General features: G+C 52.4%; 1 protein-coding gene and 1 non-coding gene across 7 annotated transcripts in view; both read left to right on the forward strand.

Annotated features, from left to right (window-relative positions):
- Positions 1–19,879, forward strand: part of Ap1b1 (adaptor related protein complex 1 subunit beta 1) — a 51,307-nt gene extending 31,428 nt beyond the window's left edge. For 3 of the 6 annotated variants that reach the window (XM_063273010.1, XM_039091797.2, XM_063273011.1), the window contains 14 exons: positions 14–134; positions 1,249–1,344; positions 2,228–2,343; positions 2,961–3,126; positions 7,925–8,023; positions 8,611–8,870; positions 9,414–9,615; positions 10,706–10,858; positions 14,479–14,624; positions 16,241–16,370; positions 16,610–16,694; positions 17,151–17,237; positions 17,322–17,476; positions 18,861–19,705. In XM_063273010.1, coding sequence (XP_063129080.1) covers positions 14–134; positions 1,249–1,344; positions 2,228–2,343; positions 2,961–3,126; positions 7,925–8,023; positions 8,611–8,870; positions 9,414–9,615; positions 10,706–10,858; positions 14,479–14,624; positions 16,241–16,370; positions 16,610–16,694; positions 17,151–17,237; positions 17,322–17,476; positions 18,861–18,935 — 1,891 coding nt within the window. In that variant the 3' untranslated portion in view covers positions 18,936–19,705. Of the gene's footprint in view, positions 1–13; positions 135–1,248; positions 1,345–2,227; positions 2,344–2,960; positions 3,127–7,924; positions 8,024–8,610; positions 8,871–9,413; positions 9,616–10,232; positions 10,254–10,705; positions 10,859–14,478; positions 14,625–16,240; positions 16,371–16,609; positions 16,695–17,150; positions 17,238–17,321; positions 17,477–18,860 lie in introns of all 6 variants that reach the window. The other 3 variants (XM_063273009.1, XM_063273008.1, NM_001308298.1) reach the window with 2 other exon arrangements.
- On the forward strand, positions 15,064–15,160 carry LOC120096836 (small nucleolar RNA SNORD125). Its single transcript, XR_005493664.1, has one exon. It is a non-coding gene; the product is annotated as a small nucleolar RNA SNORD125 (small nucleolar RNA).
- Positions 19,880–21,367: the final 1,488 nt, after the last annotated feature.

The raw sequence follows: 21,367 nt of genomic DNA on the forward strand, positions 1-21,367 counted from the left end.
GCCCTGCCACCAGGCCAGAGATTTTGAAGCATGAAATGAAGGTTTTCTTTGTGAAGTACAATGACCCCATCTATGTGAAGCTGGAGAAACTGGACATTATGATCCGCCTGGCCTCCCAGGCCAACATTGCCCAGGCAAGCAAGCAGAGTGCCGTGGTGTGGGGCACAAGCTTTGGTGTCAAGATGACTTCCTTACTAGCTATGTCTGTAGGTCAGGTCGGCTAAGCATGCCCAGGGTTGGCATTTCGCCTCAGAGAGAGTGCAGCACGGGGGAGGGGAGGGACAGCATTGTAAGCAGGCAGAAACAACTCATATTTACATTACTGGAGAATGTCCTTAAGCTGTGCACACAGCTACACTTCTGAAGTCCCAGATACCTGAGTTCCTGGAGCAGAAGAACACTTGTCCTGAGATCAAGACTATCCTGGGCAACATGCGTAACTTCCTACATAGACGCATAAAGTTCTTATTCTCCCTCTTGCCTGCCATCTAGTCACTAGAGAGTAATATTGGGCACCGAGGTGTGTCGCTCAGTCAGTAAAGCACTTCCTAGGGGTAGCCGTGAAGACTCGAAATTGATGCCCAGAACCTGGAAATTGATGCCCAGAACCTGTGTTTAACAAGCTGAGTGTGGGAGCTGTGCAGTTAAGAGCACTCGCTACTCTTTCAAAGGACAGGGGTTTAGTTCTCAGCACCCACTTCAGTTAGCTCACAGACACCTGCAACTCCAGTGTCAGGATATCTGATGCCACCTTCTGTTCTTGACACACACACACACACACACACACACACACACACACACACACACACACACACTTTGGAATGTAAAGAGAAGGTGGATGATTCTGAGAAGTGACTGCTCTGGCTTCCACATTCATGTGCACACATATCTATAGCCATTCGTCCTTCCCCCAGAAGCAGTAGTTGAAGCTGGGGATGTAGGTCGGTGGTTAGAGCACCCACTTAGCACATACAAGGCCCGATCAATCCCAGCATCACACACACAGAGTAATGTCCTTGGATGTAGTAGCCACCAGTATAAAGCGAGGGTTGTGCCTTTCTACACAGTCGCCTCTACCTCCCTTTGCGTTACCTTCCCTTTGACGAACCTAGTGACACTCCCCAGGGCTGTCATGAGCGCAAGCAGCAGAATGGCGTCCCTTTTGGCGTTTGCTTATCCCTGTTACCCAAGAGCTGTAACAGGTGGTTCCATCAGATCCATCCAACCTGTTTTCTGTTTGGACCACAGGTTTTGGCAGAACTCAAAGAGTACGCGACAGAAGTAGATGTGGATTTTGTACGGAAGGCAGTGCGTGCCATTGGCCGCTGTGCCATCAAGGTGGAGGTGAGTAGGCTCTGGAATTCTGTTTTTAGCCAGGGTAGGGAAGGTTGTTGAAAACAGAAAGCACCCTGATCTAGCAGTTACTCATGGTCCAGGAAATCCAAGGGTCACCAACAGAGCCTCCAAGGTGCCCTCTATGCAGATTAGATTGGCACTTTCTCATATTAGGCCCTTGTGTTGCAACAGGTCATGATGGTTCTGCAGCATTACTTAAGGCCACAGGGCATCCAGCAGCTTATAGGGTTCCTATTAGACAGGACCTCTGCCTGATAGATATTCCAATTGGTCCTTTGATTGAATTACTGGGCTTCTCCTCTGAGCTACCAAGCCACTCTACACCCTGGGTCCTGGCATTTTACTCCCTCCCACTCTACCTATTCCTTGACTGTTGACCTGGACTCAGTGGGTCTGCTGGTGGCGTTAGGATCCTAGGATAGCTCGTCTTATTCAGGACAGACCCTTGATGTGGATTAGGGCCCTCCCGAGACATCTGCACCCTTGGGCTATTGTTGTGCATACAGATAAAAACAAAAGACTCAGAACAGAGGCTTCGTAGGCTTAGTCATAGCAGCCCATTTTATGACAAGCCAGAGAGACAGGGCCAAGTAGGGTCACTGAGCCCTTGGGGTTTGCCTGACGGAACTCCCCATGACCTCACGCTGTCAGAGCTGCACCTCTGACCTTCTCCAGTTCTTCTCTATCTGCACGTCCTTTTCATTCAGAGCCTGCAGTTGTTGGCCCTTTTTCTCTACCCCCTCATCGAGGGAGAGTGATCCGTTCTGTCCTATGATAAGGAAGGCGGAGCAAGGTGGCTCAAGCCGCTTGGCCTTGGCATGACCGATTCCCAGTGGAGACACTGTACCCACTCTGCCTCTTTCCCACACAGCAATCTGCAGAGCGCTGTGTGAGCACATTGCTTGATCTCATCCAGACCAAGGTCAACTATGTGGTCCAGGAAGCCATTGTGGTCATTAAAGACATCTTCCGCAAGTACCCCAACAAGTAGGTGCCCGCTCTTCCTGGTAAAAGCACAGCCTGGCTTCCCTTTCCTCGCCTCCTTCTCCATTTCACAAGCAGCTTTCTCAAAAGAAACTTTTTGTCTATCTTCTTTTACCCAAACTGGCTGTCCAGGCCAAAATAAGAGCAGCTAAACTCCAACAGCTAAAACATCCCCTATCACCGGCAGTGGTGATGCTTGCCTCTAATCCCAGCATTTGGGAGACAGAGGCAGGCAAGATCTCTGTGAGGTGGAGGACAGCCTGGGAAACACAGTCTCAAAACACACACACACACACACACACACACACACACACACACACACACACAGAGAGAGAGAGAGACAGACACACACACAGAGAGAGACAGACAGACAGACAGACATAAACACACCCATACATACATCAGACACACACACATATACACATACACACACACATCCATACATACCCCCCCACACACACACACGTACACACACACCCCACATACACACAGAGACAGACAGACAGACACCCCCTCCCACACACACACACTCTCTATCCTCATCCCCAGCTTCTCTCCAGACCTGGGATGCTGCGTATCCTTACTGGTGCTCACACCCTGGCTCAATCATGCTTTCTCAGGTACGAGAGTGTGATAGCCACACTGTGTGAGAATCTGGACTCGCTGGATGAGCCTGAGGCTCGCGCTGCTATGATCTGGATAGTGGGCGAGTATGCTGAGCGGATTGACAATGCGGACGAGCTGCTTGAGAGCTTCCTCGACGGCTTCCATGACGAGAGCACCCAGGTGAGCCTTCAAGCAGGCAGAGCCATTCCTGACTGCCTGACCCACCTTTTCCCTCCCTCCACAGACTGCATTGCTCCCACAGCAGTGCCTCGGAAGACATGTGTGAAAGGTGATCAGAAGTTTCTGGCTTTGTTTTTAATTTCATATGTATCTTCAGCCGTATATTGACGTGGTTCAAATGGAAATGCTGCAGGGCTTTACAGTGAAAATCTCCCTCTGACTGCCTTCTGCCCGTGCCCTCGGTTCCCTGGTGATGGGGAAGTTTAGGATCTGCCGTGGATCTGTGTGCGCACGTGCTTACTCATTTGCAGCTACTTCCCACTCTTGTTGGCATTTGTGTCCTACAATTCCTCAATAAGTGATCCTGAGCTAGCCTTCCAGAAGAGACAGACAGAGCCTATGGCATCTAGACATTTTTATCAAATGGTCAACATGTAACATTGATTCATTAGCATCGAGCTCTGGCCCTCAGCCCTTGTGCCTCACTTAGCTTGTCTAGCATACATACTTCTCAACAGAGAACATTCCAGCCTTCTGGACAAGCACTACAGCATCCTAGCTTAGAGACAGTTTTAAATGAAGAAAAAGTTACTTTTTACAGGATGAGAGCTGAAATGAAGGGAGAGTCAGCCTTGCCTTGTCCAACCTCAGCTTGGACATATACATCAGGTGATCTATCTTTCCAGTGCTCTGCCTATATGTACAGGTGACCACAGAGCCCTGTGTAAATACTGATTTTAAAGGGCAACAAGAGGCAGGTTTACAAGCACAGAAGCAAGCTGTGGCAGTATACACATGTAATGTCAGCGTTTGTAAGGTAGAGTTTGTCAGATGTTTGCAGTCAGCCTTGGCCATGTAGAGTTTGAGTCTGGCCTGGGTCAGTAGAAACAAGGTTGGTGAGATGACTCAGTGTATAAAATCACCTGCCACACACCCTGACCTCTAGAATTCAGTTGTAGGGACCACATGTCTCACAGCATGCAGGGCCACTCACATACACACAGATGAGAAACACTTGTAATAAAAAAAAAATAAAAATAAAACCAAGTTTTTACCAGTGTGGGGATGTAAATGCTGTAGTGGTCCATTATCCGACTTCAGATCTCTCAGGAGCTTGCCTTCTCCCCTCAGGGTGCAGCTGAGAGGCATGCCGTCATTAATTTATGTATCCTTTAAGTCAACTGGACGTGTGTGTGTCTAGTCTGTCTTTGTAGACATACTGCTGTGAAAGGCAGCTTGGTGTAAACTATTTCAGGGATGAACCCTTGAGCAGACAGCTTGGAGAGAAGGGATTGTACACTAGGGGTCGGGGTAGCTCTTGCCTGATTTCGTTTGGTAGAGATTGTCCTGGTTTGACCTCATCTAAGATAGTTCTTCCCTGCCTCTTGGACTTGGTTTGAGCAGCTCAGAGGGTAGTGGGTGTAGCTTGTCTGCGTCTCCTCATCCAGCTTCCATCAGTGCTCCTTTTGCTGTGAATTAGGAAATGTCTTCTGCAGGCCGTGTAACCTAGTGAATCCAAGCATGGGCAGTGGAGTCAGACCCTAGAGCCCACTCCCTCATCCACTCACTCTCTGTTAATGGTGCTGTGCTCATCTTAGCATGTGTCTAGCTCATTGGAAGTACTCATCAGTTGGGAGTATTGACCTGGGTCGGAGTTAGATTCAAAAGGGAAGTGGCCCGGGAGAAAGCAGAGCCTGCTGGTCCCCATAGCCAACATGTCTGCTGGTCCCCATAGCCAACATGTCTGCTGGTCCCCATAGCCAACATGTCTGCTGGTCCCCATAGCCAACATGTCTGAGCAGCACAGGCCTCCCCTACTCCTGCTTCCATTGTGCTGTTAGGGCTGACTCGGCCACCTCCATGGCTCTGCCTTAGTCACAATCCCACAAGCAGCGTTACAGTGGGTCAATAGTTCAGGCTCTGTCCTTAAAGTTTTCACAATTACCATGGAACTTTTATGCCAACGGTCCGAGAGAAACCCTGAAATCTATGTTTTCTGGAGTCAAGACTGGTGGGCCAGTTGTTCATTCTGCTCTGTATCGATGGAAAGAGAGAACGGCAGTTCTCTGAAGGGAAGCCAGCAGAGTGGGTGCTAAGTGAGCAAAAACAGCAGATGTCCGTGGCAGAATCATAGCAGTGATTCTCATTGCCACTCACCTCCCACTGCCGCCTGCTGCCTGCCGCCTGCCGCCTGCCTCTGTGCTGCTTCGTTTTTGCATCAGACTCTGTCTGTGGTTCCAAGAAGCCAAGCCCTTTCTGTATTGTTTCTGCCCCTGTAACCAAGTCCTCCTTAAGGCCACAGCAGAAGGTTGCCTCTAGGAGTAAACTGCCAAATATTTGGGTAAATCTTGTAGCCTCTTCCTCACAGGACTAACCCTGCTGTGGAGCCCGGGATTGGGGACGTTGGAGAACAGCTGAGTCAGAAGTCTATAGGGAAGCAAACATCCCTGAAATTTGAACTCACTCCATGTCCCTTAGATTCACCACGCCCTTGCAGGGTGGGTGGAGCTCGCCTTCAGTCCCAGCTTCACAAAGGGCTATTGCACTGAGCTCTTGCTCACAGCTAGCCAAGAGCTAGGCCCACTTTACAGGGGACGAGACCATCCCGTAACTTTAATAACTGTTGGGAAGACAGAGTCAGAGTTCAGCTGAGGAGCGGTCACTCTAGCTCCAGCAAGTGCTGTGGGTTGTTTGCAAAGCTCACAAGATACCACTCCCATCTGGAACAGGCTATTGCTTTTTTCCCCTGTTTTTTGGAATGGTGCTTTTGCAACAGGGTTTCCATACATCTTCAGCTGGCCTCCAGCCAGCATTTCCGACCCTGCTTCCGTCCCTCAGTACTGGATTGCAGGTGTGACCACTCTCAGTTTAGACGATATGTCTTCCCCACGGCTGAAGGTGCATGGCAGAGCCCCGTGTGTCAGCCACAGGCTGGGCACACTCCTGTCGTGGAAACAGTAGCTGCTGGTCCTGCTCCGCTGACCCGTGTGTGAGCAGATGGCAAGTGGCTGGGGGTGAACTCACTCCCACAGGAAACCTCTGCTTCATTTTTTTATTTTTATTTAAAAAGGAGCATGGGGGGCTGGGGGGGGATGACAGCACCTGAGTAGAGACCAATGACAACTTTCAGGAGTTAGTTTTCTCTTTCACCCCGTGAGTGAAAGAGTGAATCCCAGGGATTAGCAGCAAGCATCTGTACCTACTGAGCCATCTTACCAGTCCATCCTCTCCATTCCTGCTCCTGTTGTCAGACTACCCTGCAAGCTAGGAAGGTGAAGCCATAGCCCCGGGACTGCTGCTGCTCAGCTGCTGGGTACAGGCCTGTCCCAGGCTGACAAAAGAGAAGAAGACTTAGGAAGGACCGTCCACGTGGTCTCCTGTACATATTTTTTTTCAGCCATGAATTAATTAATTTATTTCTTTCTTTCTCTTTCTTTCTTTCTTTCTTTCTTTCTTTCTTTCTTTCTTTCTTTCTTTCTTTCTTTCTTTCTTTCCTGCTTTTATTTTTTGAGACTGGGTTTCTTGGAACTTACTCTGCAGACCAGGCTGGTCTATAACTTAGAGACCTACCTGGCTCTGCCTGCAGAGTTCTGGGAATAAAGATGTGCACCACCACTGCTTGGAATGCTTCCCTTTTCGTGCACAAGATTAACAACATCTAAACTGGCATGGTGCATCATGCCTGTAACCTCAGGACTTGGGAGGTGGAGGATGGAGAATTGCTTCACATTTAGGCCAGCCTGAGTAAGTCAAAATAGGATCCAGCCTGGGCTATGGGGTGTGAGCCTGCATCAAAAGCAGAACGAGTAAATAAAAATACAGTGACTTTAAAAAAATTGTCAGCAGTCAACCGATACTCAAGCTTCTGGACTCTGGGCATGGGGAACCTCGGGAAAGGAATCCAGGAACTGACTCAACATGTGTTCTGAACCACGTCCACGCCAGTCTTGGAAGCAGTACTCGAAGCCATCCTCCACCTTGACCAGGCCCTTCTAGAGGACATGGAGTAGACTTCAAATAGCTGCTCACAGAAGGACCCAACATGGCCCTCATTTAAAAACCTGGCTGTCCCCGGTAGCCTGTGGCTAGGGGTGCCTAATGTGCTCTCTCAGCACACACCACAGCACAACCCAAATTTCTTGACTTTCACTTCATGAATTTCTTAGGTGCCTCCTGTTCCCTAGGCACTGGCCTAAGCACTGTAGAATCACAGTGAGCTAGACAGACACTATCCCCACCCATCAAGAGCTCACACTTTTAATCCCAGCACTCAGGAGGCAGAGGCAGACTGTGAGTGCCAGGACAGCCAGAGCTGTGTAGTGAGACCTGCCTTGAAAAAAAGCAGCAGCTCACAGCCGCAGGGACTGCCTGGTAGCTGAAAAGGACCCAGAGGGGACTGGAGGTGTGGCTACCATAGGAGTGCTGGCAAGGCTGAGGAGATCTTGACGGAATGGAGGGCTCAGGGATGCTTCCTACCTTCTCATAGGCAGGCCTGTAGTTCCTCGGTGGCAGAGCCTGGCTGGCCTGCCCTCTGGATCTCTGTGGTACATTCACACCGTGAAGGAGCATACCAGTCTCACATGTTGCCTTTTGAAGCCATTAGAGCCGTGGGCTTGAAGCTCTTACGGGCATCTGAGAATCCAGCTGAGCCCTACCTGCCACACAGTACAATGCCCAGACCAAGTTCCTCCGTAGCAGCCCCAAGAAGAGGAGAGCTGTTCTTGGTTTCCGTCTGTTCTGAGACCTGCCACACCTCCCTTGGTGGTACATTGCACCCTATTTGCCTTGTCCCTTGCAGGTCCAGCTACAGCTGCTGACAGCCATTGTGAAGCTCTTCCTGAAGAAGCCAACAGAGACGCAGGAGCTGGTGCAGCAGGTCCTCAGTTTGGCCACTCAGGTAGTCCCCCACTTCTCTGCTGCTCCTCATGTCAAATCAAAGAAGCTTCATTCCTGGGAGCCAGTCTCCTCCTAACCTCTCAGGGTAGCATATGTGGAAACTAATGCCAGAGTAGCCTGAGGTCCCTGACTTCTGGGGTCAGCGTCACAGACAGATCCACATAGCATGGTGACACCAGGTGAAACTGAAGAGGGTGGGAACAGATGCTGGAAGATCACCGTAAGTAAGGGGAATGAGGACAGGACTGGGTGCGACCTGCCTGAACTAGGCATCCAAGGAGACAAAGCTGAAAGTTGGGGGCCACGATGTTCCCCTTAAAGTGGTTTGGAAGCCAGCTTTTGCGTATGTTCTCATCGTTGGATGAGACGGGTATGATGGTACATGCTTTTAATCCCAGCACTTGGGCGGCAGAGGGAAGCAGATCTCTGTGAGTTCAAAGTTAGCCTGGTCTACACAGTGAGTTCCTGAGAAGCCCTATCTCAAAAACCCAAAAAGAAAGGGGGTAAAAGCTGTGATAAGGCTGTTCTGTGGGAGGGCCCTTTCGTGTGGGAGGGAGTTATAGAGGCTACTCCAACCCCGCCCACAAGGACTCGGACAATCCAGACCTTCGGGACCGTGGCTACATCTACTGGCGCCTGCTCTCCACGGACCCTGTAGCTGCCAAAGAGGTGGTACTGGCTGAGAAGCCCCTCATCTCAGAAGAGACAGACCTTATTGAGCCCACACTGCTGGATGAACTCATCTGCTACATTGGCACACTGGCCTCTGTCTACCACAAGCCACCCAATGCCTTTGTGGAGGGCGGCCGGGGAGTGGTGCACAAGAGTCTGCCACCTCGCACTGCCTCGTGAGTACAGCCGTCTAGCATGATGCAGGCCTTAGAAGGTGGCCCCTGGAAAGGCTTTAGTTTAAGCAAACTAGGATTCTAGCCACTTCCTGCCAATGTTTAACTACATACTAGGTGTCCACCATCACCACATGTAATCTTCTGAGTTGTTGAGACAAAGCGTCCATTTAGCAGATGAGGGTAGAGGGTGTGGGGAGTTTGGACAGCTCAGGACCACATGCTAGCAAAATGACTTCTACTTCCAAAGACCAGTTCCCACGGCCTCTGGTGCTCCCGGGTGGCTGGTTTGGCCCCGTGATAGTTCTTAGAGGCTGACGTCTAGTTTCCTTTTGAGAATAAGCTAGAATATGCACAGTTGGCTCATCCCACGGAGAGCTTAAAAGGCAGGTGAGCCTAGGAGGCAGAGGGGCAATTTACACAGTCCCGTGACCACACCCTAGACAGCGCCGAGGAGACCCAGAGCCTGGCGTAGGCAAAGATCTTAAGACTTGTATCTCTGCCTTCCCTGGAACATACTGATAGTTACCCCACCTGATCCAACAGGAGCGAAAGCACAGAGAGCCCTGAGGCAGCCCCTGCCGGAGCACCTGCTAGTGACCAGCCTGATGTCATTCCTGCCCAGGGTGACCTGTTAGGTGACCTCCTCAACCTGGACCTTGGGCCCCCAGTGAGTGGCCCACCCTTGGCTGCCTCCTCAGTGCAGATGGGAGCTGTGGATCTTCTTGGTGGTGGCCTCGACAGCCTGGTATGTGCTAGGTCCCCCAGGGGATGTTACTAATGCTCTTCAGAGGAGCAGGCTTTGCTGCCCCTCTGCGATATCACAGGGGAGGGTGTGTGGGATGCTCATTCTGCTTGGTGGTGATTGTATAGCTCCCTGTTTAGGCAGGTGCATCCGTAGACTGTTCTAGCTTTGAGGAGCCAGGCCCTTGTCTGTCACACTCCGGCTGCCAGCTAGGGAGAACAGCCCAGTCAGGCCCCCGTGGAAGGTCAGGGGTAGAATTTCCTCCTGCACCTCAAAAGAGATAAGCCTAGTCCAGGGTCTCTGCCCTTCTTCAGGCACATAATGGGGCTGGGCAGAGGCAACTTCTGAACCTTTCCCTTGGTGTCAGTAGTGTGACCAAGAGAGAGCCTAGGACAAAGTTTTGGCACAGGCTGTGAGGGAGGGTGCCAGGCAGAATCAAGCTATGAGGAAAGGTAGTGTCCTTCAGATGGATGGGCTCTGGGCCTCAGAACAGACTCCTCCCAACTAGAGCCACAGTTGACTAACCTATCTCTCTCTCTTGTCTCATGTTCTTTCCTTGCCTCTCTCTCTCTCTCTGCATGTCGCCGCTGTCTCCTCACCCTGCCTGCTTCTGCTTGGAGATGGGGGATGAGCCTGAAGGGGTATGGTTCAACCCTCTGTCACCAGTTCTTTGTCTGTGCTGAACCTTGGCCAATGGCCCAGTGTCTGAGCAGTCTCTGCTTTGACTTCCTGGCATGCAGTTGCTACTGGCCACCATGCCCACAACCCCACAGCAATGCTGCCTTGTCGTCTGAAAGATGCTGGCCCTTGGCCTGAGCATCTCACCTAGAGGACAGTCCTATATGCTCGAGGCTCCCCCTTGGGTGGGTTGAGTCTTCTCCCAGAGAGCGTTCCTTGAGGTTCAAGGCTTGTGGGACTCTGGGGTGCTCAGCCTCTTTTCCACCTCCTTCACTCTATCTTGTTTCTGCTATTTAAAGTTGATGTGGAGGCTGGTCCTGTTCTTCCCCCACTGATTTCAAAAGAGCCAGGTGACTGTTCGTCCTGGGCCTCTAAAGTCCCTGCCTCTCATGCATGTCTTTGATTTGTTTGCCAGATTGGAGACAGCAACTTTGGGGCACCTCCAGCATCAGTGGCGGCGGCAGCACCAGCCAGACTTGGAGCACCCGTCAGCAGTGGCTTAAGTGACCTCTTTGACCTGACCAGTGGAGTGGGCACCCTCTCAGGGTCCTATGTCGCTCCCAAAGCAGTAAGTCCTTCACCATCCTTCCTGACTGGAGCAGAGAAAGGAAACCGAATTGGGATTGATAAAGCCTCCATTGAACTCAGCCCTGTGAGGATGGAGGATGAACCTGAAGGGGTCCTTCCTTTGCCCCAGTCTTTCACTCTTACTGTGCCCTAGCTATGGTCCAGTATCCCGACAGCCTCTGCTTCGACCGTCTGACAGCAGGGCCTGGTCCAGGTGGCACAGTCAGCCTCTGTTGAGCAAAGACGGGGAATGCACTGCAGGCATTCGTCCCCTGGTGTAAAGCCCAGAGGGAAGGCGGTCTCGTCAGAGCACAGGTTCTCAGGCACAGAGAACTTGTCTCTGAAAGAAACTGATGGCCCGTATGATCTGTCTACATATGCAAATTAAAAATAACCATGTCTCCATCAGTGTATAGAGCCAAACGGGAAAAAACACATAGGCCAGTGGTATAAACACAGAACACCTATCTGCCCTAGAAGACATGGCAGTGCCTTGTCACTGTGACATGACAGGCATGGGTGGCATTAATAGTTCAGCATGAGTAGTGTGGCTGGTGGTACTGTTAAGTGTCAGCTGACTCTCAATGAGGTTTCAACAGAACAGGTGCCAAGTGTGCGATGTAAACCTATAATCCTGCAACACTTGGGAAGCAGAGGCAGGAGGATCAGGAGTTGAGTGTCACAGGCATGGTGCTGCATGTCTTAATTCCAGCACCTCAGTGGCAAAGACAGGCAGATCTCTGTGGGTTCCAGGACAGCTAACGCTACATAGAAAGACCCTGTTTCCAAAGCCAGGGTGGGCAGCTATGGTGGTACACCCCTTTACTCCCAGCACTCAGGAATCAGAGGCAGGTGGATCTCTGTGAGTTTGAAGCCAGCCTGGCCTACGTAGAGAGTTCCAGGACAGCCAGGGCGACATAATAGAAAGAACCTATCTCAAGAGTTAGTCTGGAGAAGCTCCGTGCGTCATGCATCTCTGTATATATAAAGGTGCGCCAAGGATGCAGGAGTTGGAGTCACCCATGGCAGAGCGTTCAGCACTCCTGTCTTCAGTCCCTAAAACAGAGCAGCTCTCCCCTCACCTCATCTTGCTTCCTGGAGAATGACCCACAAGTCCCCAGTGTGTTCCTGAGGCTGTCGTCGTCATCCACTGAGACAGTTTCTAGACTAGAGTTTCGTGAGGCAGAAAGTCAAGCCAGACTCAGTGCGTGCTCATGGCACGGGCTCAGCAACAGCTGCTGGAGAGTTCTACATGGAGTGGTGAGGTGGTCTCCTTCACAACTGTGGAAAGGTGTGGAGTTGCAGAGAGCCCAAAGGAGACTATCACGGTGCCTTAGCAAAAGCAGCACAGACAACAGCAGCAGCTTTGGGAACACAGACAGACTAAGACAGGAAAACTTTCTCAGTGGTGGGAATGGCATGATATGAAGGGGCTGAAGCCATTCTGATGTGAGCAGCCATATAATTACAGGTCCTGAGCTAAAGCCACTGCAAAGCCATGGGTGAAAATAGCTAAGCTTGGCATAAATGTTTGAGCCTGGTGCTAGGAGGAGCACAGTGTGGGACATGTCACTTGTGTCAGGGAAGCTCTACGAGGGCATATATGGCCTAATTACTTCACAACACAGGTCACAGGCCGTGTCTGCTGACCCTTCATCCTCTGAGGTTCCCACCTCAGGGGCTTCAGGGGTCCACCCATGTAAGCCTGCCGTGCTTTGTGCTGGGAGCCGTAAGCAGCACCTGCACCTCCGTGACCTGGCCCCCTGCAGAGGAGGTAACCAGGAGCCCCCTGAGAAACCCACACAGAAGCAGCTCCTCCCCAGCGGCAGCCGGCAGTCCGCCTGCGGCCATGTTACTGTTACTCACTTTATGCTGAGAAGTGCGAATGCTTTTGCATGTGGCCACGTAGCTGGTAAGGGACAGAATCTGGAATCACGTGCAGGGCAGTGACATTGTAACCTGTGCTTCAACTTCTGTGTCACTCACTGTGTCTCACTATGAAGTCCCATGCTGGCATTGGTCGTGTGGCAATTCCTCTGCCTCAGTTTCCAAGGGGTTTGTAGACACGAGCGACTGTGCCCGGCTGTATACTTTGTAAGGTCACAAGTCAGTCAGCAGGACCAGGTACAGTGCGCTGTGCACCACAGTGAGTTGCCTGCTATACAGATTGCTGACGCCAGGTCAACACATACTCATTACAATCCTAACAACCACCATACTTGGGAAGTAGAGGCGGGAAGATCAGGAGTTCAAGCCCAGCCTCGGCTATGTGAAACCAAAACAAGCAAACAACAACAAAACACTCAGTTGGGCCGGTGGCATCGCTCAGTGGATAAAAGAGCTTGCCACCACACTTGATGATTAAGTTCAGTCAGGAAATAACTAACTCCCAAAAGTTGTCCTCTGACCTCCGCATGGACATCATGCAATATAAATACATAGGAAATAAATAGAAAGAAAAACCATTTTTTAAAAAGTCAGTTAATAGAATATAGAGGTACCCATCTCTACCCCCAGCATTAACAGGCAGAAGGATCTCAAAACAAGAACTACTGATGTCACAGGGATGAAACAGGGAAGATCCTGCTGCCTGGTACTCACTGGGTACTCAAGGATTGAGAAGCCATGAGCTGGCCTTAACTGATGACATCACTGCCAGTCTGGTAGAGATGAGGTACCTGGTCACACTCAGTGCTGTGAGGAGAGCTTCAGGGACTGAGCTGGAAGTAATCAGGCGGGCTCTGGAGGGAGAGTCCTTGCCACCAGAGAGGACTTTCTCACCTCCTCAGTCGCTGGTCCCCGCAGAAGCAGCAGCAAGTCATCTGTATTTCCTTCGCAGCACTATTACCACTGGGGTGGCTTGTCTTTTATTCAAGATTCCCCACCTGCCTTGGGTTGATTCCTGCCATTTAGTTAGCAAGCACCCTGTGCACAGCAGTGCCACCCTAGGCCGCAGATGTAGATGGACCATCAAAACACTTCCCTTAACAGTCTCTGGGCAGCAGTAAGGAGGAGAGGTATACGAGCTCATGAATGCGAGCTTCCTGATGGAGGAATTCTGTTCCTCGGCCTGCTAGGGGCAGCCAGGACCCTGGCAGGTGAGAACTTGTTTTGTACTAGCCATACTATCAGGTCAGGCCAGTGTCTTCAGTGGAAGGCCAGCCATATCTCCTGCAGGAAGAGTTTGGGCTGTGACAGCCAAGGAGAATTCAGGCCATGACAGCCAAGGAGAGTTCGGGCTGTGACAGCCAAGGAGAGTTCGGGCTGTGACAGCCAAGGAAGGTTCAGGCTGTGGCCAGGATCTAGAATGCTGTTGGGTCTCAGCTCTGATTTTGGCTTGTCGGGGTGCTGGCAAAGCTTACCTTCTTCCTCAGTATTGCCTTCTTTGACCTCTGAAGATGTCCCTTTTGTCCTCAGCTTCTCTGATATACAGCTATACCATGATGCTGGCCCTGGGTGGGCTACACTATTAGCTTTATCATCGGGGTACATATAACATGCCTCAGTGGTAGAAATGGGTTGATCAGAAGACTCTTTAGGAAAGAAAAAAAGGGTCCCAGGCTAGCTATGACTCTTGGGTGGGGAAGAGGCACACAACTCCTCCCACCTTTTTTCCTACAGGTTTGGCTCCCTGCCATGAAGGCCAAGGGGCTGGAAATCTCTGGCACCTTCACCCGGCAGGTTGGCTCCATCTCCATGGATCTGCAGCTGACTAACAAGGCCCTGCAGGTCATGACAGATTTCGCTATCCAGTTTAATCGGAACAGGTGAGTCCTGGCCAGACTCAACAGCAGTGTCTTGACCACTGTGTGGACTTCAACGCACCAGGCAGAGTGGACAGGGCATCCCCATCAACTTGCCCTCTACTAACCAAAGGATAGTTTTGTGTCAGAAATCACTGCCCTAAGCCAGCAGCCCCCCGCTGGAGGTGCCTTACACCTCCCTCCTGCCTCTTCTCCCAGGCCTGAGTCCCTTTTCTGTTGGGGAACAGCTCTGAAAAAGTGGGTTGGGTAGTAGGCCTGCTAGCCAGGCTCCCCTGAGGGCAAAACAGTGCTCAGCCCAAGTTTTCTCATCAGACAAGGACTTGCTCTGAGAATGAGTACTAGCTGCTCCAAGCTCCCTGTTGCTCCAGCCCCCATGTTTTCAGTACTACACATTGGTGAGGAAAGGTGCTGGCATGGTGAGCAGCAAGGCCAGGCTCTCTGGAACCGTGGCAGCCCCTCCTGATGATTCCTCTTCCTGAGTGTCTCCAGTGATGAGCAAACTGAGCCTCTAAGAAACTGACTAAAGGGGCAGCTTCCTCAGGAGAGATTGGGGAGGCGAGGCAGCTCTGCCTCTCCATTCGCAGGACACTAGAGGCCAGAGGGGCATGACTGCTTAGAACGAGCCTCCGTACAGTTAACCATTCCTGGGGAGCGAATCCTAGGCCAAGAACTGTGACAGTCCGCAAACCTGACAAGGATGGCAGGCCTGGGCTTCCCTCTAGATGCTAGGCAAGTCTAAATAAGAGTATAGTTCAGTTCTCAGCAGCCATTCACCCTGTAAGAGCTGGAAGCTGGATGTAAGGCTGTTCCTCACTAAGGGTCTGTGTTCTCATCAGGAAGACGGAACTGTGCATTCTGACTTTTACCAGGATGGAAATTGGCCTGTTGCCATGTGCTGCCCTGGACATACTGAATGCTCAGCTCAGGTTTCCCTGCACACCACTGGGACAACGTGTAGTGTTGTATTGCGTTGCCGGCTGTAGTTCAGACATAGCCCTCTTTTGAGTTATGGGTCTTAGCAGTATCTAGGCTGGCAGTTTTCCATCGAGAAACGTCGTTCAGGCCCTGGTGTTGGGTGGAGGTCCTGAGGGAGAGGGAGGGCTATGCTATCCTGGCCTACCAAGAACCAGCCCAGAGGAGAAAAAGCAGCAGAGAAGTCATGCTGGACCCAGGCTCTTGCAGGGGTGGTCATGAGCTCAGGAAAGGCTGACTTGGTGAAGAAGCTCTACTCATCACCATGCACACCCATCACCCTGCACACCCATCACCCTGCACACCCATCCCCCTGCACACCCATCACCCCGCACACCCATCACCCTGCACACCCATCACCCTGCACACCCATCACCATGCACACCCATCCCCCTGCACACCCATCCCCCTGCACACCCATCCCCCTGCACACCCATCCCCCTGCACACCCATCCCCCTGCACACCCATCATCACCCTGCACACCCATCCCCCTGCACACCCATCACCCTGCACACCCATCCCCCTGCACACCCATCCCCCTGCACACCCATCATCACCCTGCACACCCATCCCCCTGCACACCCATCACCCTGCACACCCATCACCCTGCACACCCTCTAAGCTCCTGTCGGGCTTCTCTTTTCAGCTTTGGCTTGGCCCCCGCTGCGCCACTCCAAGTGCACGCCCCACTGAGCCCCAACCAGACGGTGGAGATCTCCCTGCCTCTTAACACGGTGGGCTCAGTCATGAAGATGGAGCCTCTGAACAATCTTCAGGTGTGTCCCCACAGGGCCAGACACCCCATTTCTACCCACCTCAGCCAGGAAGCAGGAAGCCTGAGAGAATGGTGCCCTCGGCTACAGCTGGAACCTGGGCTAGGGGACAAAGGGCATGGCCACAAGGGAGGTCCTGTGAGAAACCCGCTCTGGACACCCTGCTTGGGCCCTAGGAGGTGGGATAAGCCCAAGAGTCAGGGTGTCAAGCCCGGGGACTGACTGGAGACCCCCATGCCTAGGTGGCTGTGAAGAACAACATTGACGTCTTCTACTTCAGCACTTTGTACCCACTGCATGTCCTCTTCGTGGAGGACGGGAAGATGGGTGAGTTTGAGGCCATGGGGATTCGTGTAGTAGGACTCAGCTAGGGAGCCTGGGGGACGAGTGCCCTGACATAAGGGCCAGAAGGACAGCTTTGCCTTATGAGGGGGTCTTCAGCTGCTCCTACCTGGCTTGCAGGTGGCCTGTGCCACCTTACTTGTGAGCGCTGCTGCTCACCCTTATGCTCGTCCATGGGCTGCAAAGAACCAAGTCAGTCACCATGCCTGGAAGCTGTGTGGCGGGCACTCACCTTTGCCACTGGCCCCAGAGCCGTGTGTAACAAACTGCAGAGGAGAAGACAGTGAGGTCAGATGCTCGTCAGGCAAAGGAGGGGCAGGAAGCAGAGGGCATTGGAGGGAACTGGAGGAGCAGGTGCCTGCCTTCCTTCACTGCCATGTGGTGCTGAGGGCCAGACTTTATTAGGCTTCTATCTCTTATCCTGCCCTGTTGACCCTGTAGACCGGCAGATGTTCCTGGCCACATGGAAGGACATTCCCAACGAGAATGAAGCCCAGTTCCAGATCAGAGACTGCCCGCTGAACACAGGTGAGTCCCTCCCCGCCCGTATTCCACCCACTGTGTCCCCTGTCCCCACTGATGTGGGCCTTCCTTCCATGTCTGATCCTGCAGAGGCTGCAAGCAGCAAGCTGCAAAGCAGTAACATTTTCACTGTCGCCAAGAGGACTGTGGAGGGCCAGGACATGCTCTACCAATCTCTGAAGTTGACCAATGGCATCTGGGTGCTGGCAGAGCTGCGGATCCAGCCAGGCAACCCCAGTTTCACGGTAAGAACCCCTGTACCCACTGCCAGGTCCACCTCCCTGCCCTGGCAGGGCTTCCCAAATCAGCCACCCTCTGCGCTGCTAGGAGACTGGGATGGGTGTCACTGTGCCAAGGTCTCTTTGAGCCCAGTGTGACGATCGGTTCTTAAACTTCCACTCAACCCCATCAGGGTACCCAAATAAGACACCAAGGAACATAAACACATATCCCCAGACAGGGAAATAGTCTCTCTGGCTATAGGAGTTGGCCCCACTGCCATACAGGTGCCTGAGTGCCTGGCCAGGGGCACTGATGTCGGCGGGCCATGATTCTAGACCGTGAGTCAGAGCCATCAGAGGATGACTTCTCGGGTGGGCTGGGTATTTGTAAACTCTCTGCTGTTCCCAGGCCTAGAGTCGAGGCTTTGCTTCCCCCACACCCCTGCCTGGTAGGTGTGGCCCTTCTGATGCTGGTGACCCTGGCACTGGTGGGTGGGGCTGTGGGGTAGCTGAGGTGGTAATTTCCGTCTTCCTGTCTGATTGCTGCATGCCCACCTTCCCTGCTGGTGCCATGGTACAGGACTTGGAGGTTAGCGGGTTGCTTCTCTCTTCTGTGCCCACCTCCATGCTTCCAAGCAGAACTACGCATGCCTCGGCTCCTGGTCTGGCCCCAGTGCATTCTGCTTTTCCCTGTCTCTTGGCCTTGCTTCAGCCTCATGCTCCCAGCAGATGTGCATGGGGGTTGCCAACACCAGGGCTTTCCAGCCACTTGCACATGCATGGTGTGCAGAGCCCTTAAAGGGAGGCCCATGGGGGCCACTGCTGCTGAACCCAGAATTCTGCTCGCCACTCCTTCATAGTTGCAGACCTGATGTTCTCAAGTGGAAGGGCCAGTTGGTTTCCGTCCCTCCTGCCTGGAATCTCAAGGCTTAGACCTGGGTGCAGCACTGGGGCAATTTCACACACTCTTGCTTCCTGTGCAGGAACCAGAGCGATCCCCACTGTCCTTGCTGTCCCCAGGAGAGATCTGCTCCCCCTTAACCCTTTGCCCACCAGGACTGTATGTCAGAATTGCTCCTGACCTAGACCTCCAGAGGTTGTAGAGGGACAGACAACTCAGAAAGGGGGTGGCTGGGTACTCCTGACGGCTGGTGAATCATGCCGCCTGCCAGTGGCTCCGGTGGCAGAGCTGAACAGCAGGCATGGGGGCTGCAAGTATATTTGGTTCCCGGCTGTGATGGCCACCCCCTCTGCTTTACTTCACATCTGCCCCACTCTTAGCTTCCAGCCTGCTGTGTGTGCATGCGACACGCTCCTGCTCGCTCTCCCATCTGGTGCCCGCTCTCCCCATCCCTTTACTGAAGAGCCTCGGGGATAAGTTCTTTCCCTGCCTCCTCTTCTCTTGCAGCTGTCCCTGAAGTGTCGAGCGCCAGAGGTGTCCCAGCATGTATACCAGGCCTACGAGACCATCCTCAAGAACTGAAGTCCCTCTCGCATCCACCCCAGCCTTCTGCCAGCCCAGCCATGGAACCCTGTGGTGGCAGCACCTCCTCCTTTCTTTGGGGAGAAGCCAGGTGGGCTCCTGACCCACCCAGGAGGCTCCCCTGATCCTAACTGAGGGCCTGGAGCAGGGCCACGTCTCCTAGAGTGAAATCTCCGTGCATCTCCAGTGGCTGCTTTTTTCTATTGCTGTTGATGTGGGATCAAAGGAAGTGGATCCAGCACAGCATCAGAAGCTGGACGGGGGCCACAGGGTGCTCTTCCTTCTGCTCTCCTGGGCGTGAACATGGAACCCTCCTGGGGTCCCAGCCCATAATCCCTGCCCTGTCTCCTCAGTGAGCCTGTCTGGGTAGAGTCCTCTGGGTGCCAATATTACTGTTTGGGACTCTGAGAGCTGGAGGTGGTGATGGACAGACATGAGCCCAGGGGAGCAACCTGGGCTGGCACTGTCTGCCCCATATAACACCAGTTGGTGCTCTGTGACCACCTGCATGGCCCAGAGCCCATCTAGGATTCTGTTCCCTTAGGCCCTGGAGGATGGTCACTGCCTACCAAACATTCCTCGGTGTCCTCTCTGTGAGTCCAGGGCTCTCAGACCAGAAGTGGGGTGAAAGGTGGGGCAAGGGGCAGTGGGACCGCTTCTAGTGTGAGCTCCTGCACCCACTGGCTGCCCTGGCTCCCCAGTCTGTGTGTGACAGTGACAGGTTGATCTGTCGCTACTGTTTGATAATAAAGAGATTCTGCTTTTGGCAATCATGCGCATTTCTTCCCCTCTACAAAAAAAGGCCAGCCTAAGAAACTGCTCTGATAGCCGGGGATAGTATCTGACCCTGCAGTGATTATATCTAATGCATATAAATGAAAATATATATTGTATATTTACCCTTATTTTCAAAAGAGAAAGCAAATAAAAAATGATGATGTTAAGTGTGTTCCTGGCCGGTGTGTCAGGTCATAAGGCTCCTCTGTGCGGGAGTCCGGCTCTGAGGCCATATACCTGACTGTGGTCCCCTCCCTTCATTCTGCCTACTGTGGCCTGCTGGAGTCCCTGTCACCTTCCTGCCCTTGGTGTCAAGTCCTCCCAGCTGATGCTGTGTCCCCTTTGATCCAGGGAAGGGATTGTTGCATTCGAGTTTCCTCTTTCAGGCCACCTTAGAGCGACAGGAATGACTGGGTTGGGTGGACAGGAGAGGGCTGGGCAGTGTTGCATGTGTTTTCCTGGGGACAGTTATCTGAGGAGAGTTTTATGGAGAGATACCCAGAAAGAGGACTCACAAGAGGCTAAAGAAACAATTTGTCCAAGGAACATGAACAACTCACAGGACGTCGTACTACCCAAGAAAAGTGCCACCTCAGCACTGTTAGCCTCTTTTTTTTTTTTTTTTTCCGGAGCTGGGGACTGAACCCAGGGCCTTGCGCTTCCTAGGTAAGCGCTCTACCACTGAGCTAAATCCCTTGCCCCCACTGTTAGCCTCTTAACTACCCTCGGGCAGGGAAGGGTCTCTCGACGCCTGCTTCCATGAGACGTTGGTGGACTTGGCTTTGTGATGGTCTTGTGCAAGTAATCATGGCACCTCTGGGTTCAGGACAGTATGACCAGTCATAGCACGTCTGAGCAGAGTCCCATAGTATCCTACCCCTTCTTCAGCTCCTTGGCGGGGGGGGGGGGGGGGGGGCGTTGTGCTAGTGGGCTATGGCAATAGCCTCTTCTCAGTACTTTGGCCAATGAATCTCTGCAGTATGCACTGCCCACTGCCTAAGGAAGCATCCCTATCCAAGGCCCACGGAACAGAAATCTCACAGAACTAACATGCCCATTAGCCTAGGACTTCGCCAGTCACAGTTTATGTGTCGATAAATGAGGGTTCCCGCTGTGGAGCAGACCTTCAGTCCAAGTAGAAGGCAGTTGGTTGCGCTCAGGGCAGTTGTACCACTCAGCACATTGTGCCTAGCAGGCCGGTGTTAGCATGCTGCCTGTGTACGTGGTTGAGAAGCAACACTGAGAGGCCATTTGTCAGAAGCCTGCACAGCTCCTGGTGTCAAGGAAGCCGGAGGACCCTCCCAGCCCTTGCCAGATGTCTCCATGCCCTACAGTGTAGTTTATAACCCATAAGGACTTACCATCCAGTTCCAATGTGCAACCAGTAACAATAAGAATTGCCTTTGGGTTTGTAAGACTTCAGGGGCCTCCCTGGCCATCAACCTGTGGAAAGGCGACATCCCTAGCCACTGGGATTTTCATCCAAAAACATTCTGAATGTGCCTTTTCCCGCCACACAGCACTCTCATCATTTAAACTCCTTAACTGTTTTTACATTTGTACACACAGGTTGTTGTAGGGTTTTCTGTCACCTTCTTGGGTATTATCTGTGCCTTAGCCATAAAATTTCCAAGATCTCTGCAGCTGTGTCTAGA

The sequence above is a fragment of the Rattus norvegicus genome, chromosome 14 (assembly GCF_036323735.1).
Source record: "Rattus norvegicus strain BN/NHsdMcwi chromosome 14, GRCr8, whole genome shotgun sequence".
Classification (NCBI taxonomy): domain Eukaryota; kingdom Metazoa; phylum Chordata; class Mammalia; order Rodentia; family Muridae; genus Rattus; species Rattus norvegicus.